Source organism: Gossypium hirsutum, chromosome D03 (genome assembly GCF_007990345.1).
Source record: "Gossypium hirsutum isolate 1008001.06 chromosome D03, Gossypium_hirsutum_v2.1, whole genome shotgun sequence".
Classification (NCBI taxonomy): Eukaryota; Viridiplantae; Streptophyta; class Magnoliopsida; order Malvales; family Malvaceae; genus Gossypium; species Gossypium hirsutum.
In genome coordinates this window covers 38,309,556-38,313,809 of record NC_053439.1, presented here as the reverse complement: position 1 = coordinate 38,313,809, position 4,254 = coordinate 38,309,556, and the positions used below count along the sequence as shown (strand labels likewise).

At 33.6% G+C, this 4,254-nt stretch overlaps 1 protein-coding gene across 1 annotated transcript; it reads left to right on the top strand.

Annotated features, from left to right (window-relative positions):
* Positions 1-552: 552 nt before the first annotated feature.
* Positions 553-2,735, top strand: LOC107949817 (photosynthetic NDH subunit of subcomplex B 4, chloroplastic). Its single transcript, XM_016884584.2, has 5 exons — positions 553-844; positions 926-1,100; positions 1,214-1,269; positions 1,376-1,447; positions 2,464-2,735. Exons 1-5 carry the CDS (start codon positions 731-733, stop codon positions 2,575-2,577), a joined length of 531 nt encoding a protein of 176 aa, XP_016740073.1. The 5' UTR covers positions 553-730; the 3' UTR covers positions 2,578-2,735.
* Positions 2,736-4,254: the final 1,519 nt, after the last annotated feature.

Sequence of the window (4,254 nt, the reverse complement as noted above, 5' to 3'; positions counted from 1 at the left end):
TACGAGCTCACCAAGACTGTGAGCTCACCATATTTGCGAGCCCACCATATATGCAAGCTCATCAACAGTGCGAACTGCGAGGTCATGTTATTTTGGGTTCACATGAAAATCTTCCAAGAAATATTAGGGTTAATATTATTTTGGGTTAGAATTCCAGAAAATGTTTTTATGTTGAGTTTGAAATTTTTTAATTTAGATTAATGTTTTATATTTTTGGAAAAAAAAGGCCATGTTCTAATTTGAGACAATTATTAAATTTAAAGTTAAATTTAGATAAAAAGTATTTCAATTTTAGTGTGGGATAATTATTAAGTTAAAGTCTAAAAATTAGATTATGATGAACTATTATTGTTTTAGTTAGGTTGTTTGTAATTGTGAAAGAATTGCAAAGGTTAAAACACGAAATAAAATATAACATGATATTAGAAAATAATACAAATTGAGTTGTTCTCATATTTTATCATTATTGCTGATTAAATATATTTTTCAAAACCATTATTTTATAACAATTTTAATAATAAAAGTGAGCCACAAATCGAACCAGGCCGAGATATGACATGAATTTTTTTTTACAAAACGGATCGTGACCCGACCGAGGGCCGAGTAAGAATGGATGCAAATGAGTGCCTTATCCACTTAGCCCTCCACTCACATAACTAAAGTACCAAAAATCCATAACTTTTGGAAGAAAAAAAAAGAAAAAAGAACTACCCCATTCTACAAACCAAATATGAGCTTCACCATTTTAAAACCATGGATTCACTGTAGTTATCTTCAACCTACCAAATTCGGCAACTACCCATCTTCAAGCAGCACTAGACTTTTCAACAATGGCTGCCAGCAGGTAAGTAGTTTGGTGAGTGATTTGATTTGCAGGGATGTTACTGCAGTACCAGCTTGAAATTTGTGATTTATATACATATAGATTGATGAAGGCAACAAGAGTAAAATAAGGGGAGCTTTTGTTAAAGTGAATGCTTTACCAGACTGGCCTCTAATGGCAGTTTTAGTTCATCATGTTCAACAACTTGATGCCCAAAGAGAAATTATAACCAATAAATCTATTTGGCATCTTAGTGATGAAGCCATTAAAAAAGTTTGTAAGTGTTTTTCCATCAATTCATTCATTCATTCAAATTGGTCAGTGATTTATGTATTGAAGCTATATGATGAAATGCTGAAGAATTTTCCTTTGGTCCTTTTTGCTTTGCAGATGCTTTCTACATTATGTTCACTTGCTGGGGATGTTTGTTTTTTGGGTCCACCAAGGTATAATCATATGTCCATTGATTTTGTTCGCTACAACTGATATATAATGGGTGGCTTTCTTTTAATTTGAGCTTTAAAGTATCTGATTTAGAACATCATTGTGTAGGATCCATACTATGATTCTGAAGTATACAGGAAAGATGGAGGTGATGGTACTGGACATTGGGTTTATGAGAAGGTTAATTACATCCCTTAATTTCCTCATCTATATCATATTTATTTAAGACCTTAATTAAGTTGTTGTCATGAGTTAATCAGACACTAACTCGATTAAAGAATTACGAGAATATCTTTCTATAATCAAAATAAATTATATTATTGGAATGCATTTTAATCTTTTAATTAAAAAATCAATAAAAATATACATATAATGAAACTAGAACCCCTGTAAATTGTATTAATAAAACTTAAATTAACCAATCAACTAAAACTTTGTTTTAATAACTTTTATATATTTTCATTCTAATATTCATATTTTATTACCTCCATCAATTGTATATATATACTGTATAAAGTACAATCAACCCAGTTGTAAAATTATTAAATTATTATTTTAAAAGATAACTAATATTATTCTAAGAATTTTTTTAGTCTCTTGATACTTTTATAATATTTCAAATGAAATAACTGTAAAATATTGTTTGTGAAACGAACACAAGATCAATAAATTTAAATAAATATCTCTTATCACTCTATCTTTATTTATTTATTAAAATAAATTTATAAATATCCTTTTAAATAATTGATATTTGCAGTTACTCACATTGTGTATGTGATAAATTTTAGTATTATTGATTGGTTGCGGTAAAAAAGAAGCCTCGGTGCGGGAATAAGGGAAGGATGTACATGCATGAACCCACCAATTGAATTGAATTGAATTAAGCGCCGGATTCATTTCTTTGACATTAAATTAGTCTAAAATCAATCTCGAAACACCAATTTCTAAATCTTACCAAAGTTGACGTACCAAATATGTGATTGATTCTTAGGCTTTTCTCTTTTGGCATAAAGGTCTTATAGTCTAGGGATATTATAATATCATACTTGCTAGATTCCATAGTTTTTAAAAGTTTGATTGCATAAACTAATTGGACTAAGCTAAGGGTTCTTACCTTTTTGCTTTTGAAGTACTGTTAGTTCACTTTCAATTCAGTTGTATATGTTGTTTGGCTCATGAGGCTATTTGAAATGCAGCAAGAGGACATTGAAGAATCTGCAAGGGCAGAGTTGTGGCGTGAAGAGCTGATTGAGGAGATAGAGCAGAAGGTCGGTGGGCTTCGAGAACTCGAAGAAGCAGGCCGCAAGTAGAAGCTTGATATTATATACAGAACCATGTGAAACATCCCTGTATATATGTTTTAAATATGCATCGACAGAAAAAGATAAACTTCTTGATGTTATTTTATTGCAAACATTTTACATGCTTGGCCTGAATGATATATTGGAGTAAATTTGAGTTCTTGGCATTTTCTCGTTTTATACTTCCTACTTTAGCAGCAACTTTTCGATTGCAAATATAATAAATGTTCGATAATTTTAAGGGTGGGGCTTGTGGATATGGAAATCTATACAGCCAAGGGTATGGGACCAATACGGCAGCATTGAGCACAGCACTGTTCACTAATGGCTTGAGTTGTGGGGCTTTTGTTTTGAGCTCAAGTGCGTTAATGACCCTAACTGGTGCCCGCCAAACAACGCAGGCGGCTGGTGCAACCCCCCCCCCCCAACCATTTTCATCTCTCTCAACCCGTTTTCCAACAAATTGCCCATTATAAAGCTGGGATTGTTCCTATAACTTATCTTTCCAGCTTGTAGTTACATACGCGTTTTCAATCATGTTTATTGCGAACATAACAAATGTTATTGTGATTTTTATAGGGTGCCATGTAGAAAGAGCAGGGGCATGAGAATGACAATCAATGGCCATTCATACTTCAACCTAGTCCTATTCACCAATGTCGGGGGTGTCGGGCATGTTCATTCGGCTTCGATCAAAGGGTTGAAAACTGGTTGGTTACCCATATCGAGAAGTTGTGCCCAAAACCAGCAAAGCAATGCTTACCTTAATGGGCAAAGCCTCTCTTTCAGGGTCACAACCAGCGATGGGACACACTCTTGTCTCTAACAATATTGTTCCTTCGGATTGGTCCTTTGGCCAGACCTTTACTGGGTTGCAATTCCCTTAAAATTTTAAAATATAAAAACCATTATAGATTTCTTAGATACGAAAAAATGTCAGAAATAAGTACGTTAGTACAAAACTCGAACTTATTTTGGTACTTGTTTGTCATTGAAGTTGGATCAGATAAATTGGCACTGGTCGAAACTTTACCACCCACAATGCCTTTTAGTTTCAATATATGTTAGTACGATTCATTTAATTATAGGATAATTTTCAACTTTATCCACTTATGTATAGTTTAAAATACGTTTTAATCATATCGGAAGAGGATAAAACCATCATTTTGAAAGAGGTGTTGGACAACTTTTGTGATTATTCTAGACACAAAATTAATGCTAATAAAATGAATGTATGCTTCTCTGAAGAAGTAAGTGATGCTTCAGGAGGTAGCCTATGTCGTATCATTTGTTTTCGTAGAACTAGAATCTTGGAAGTTATCTAGGGGTACCTCTGTTTCATGAAAAAGTAATCAATAGATCTTTGCAGTTTGTGGTGGAAAAATTTTAGAGCAAGTTACAAAGTTGGGAGGCAAGGACGTTATCCTTAGCTAGTAGAGCTACTTTAGCTCAATCGGTTCTTTTGGCGATCCATAGTTGTTTCTTGCAGTCTATGTTGATTCCTATAGGCCTTTGTATGGAAATTGAGAGCATGGTGCATCGGTTTGTTTAGGGGTCTTCGGGAAGGAGTCGAAAAGTGGCTTTGGTTGGCTGGGAAGACGTTTGCCAACCTTAGGAACATGGCTGTATTGACTTGTAAAAATTGTAGGATCATAACACTTCCTTCATGATAAAGTTGGGTTTTGA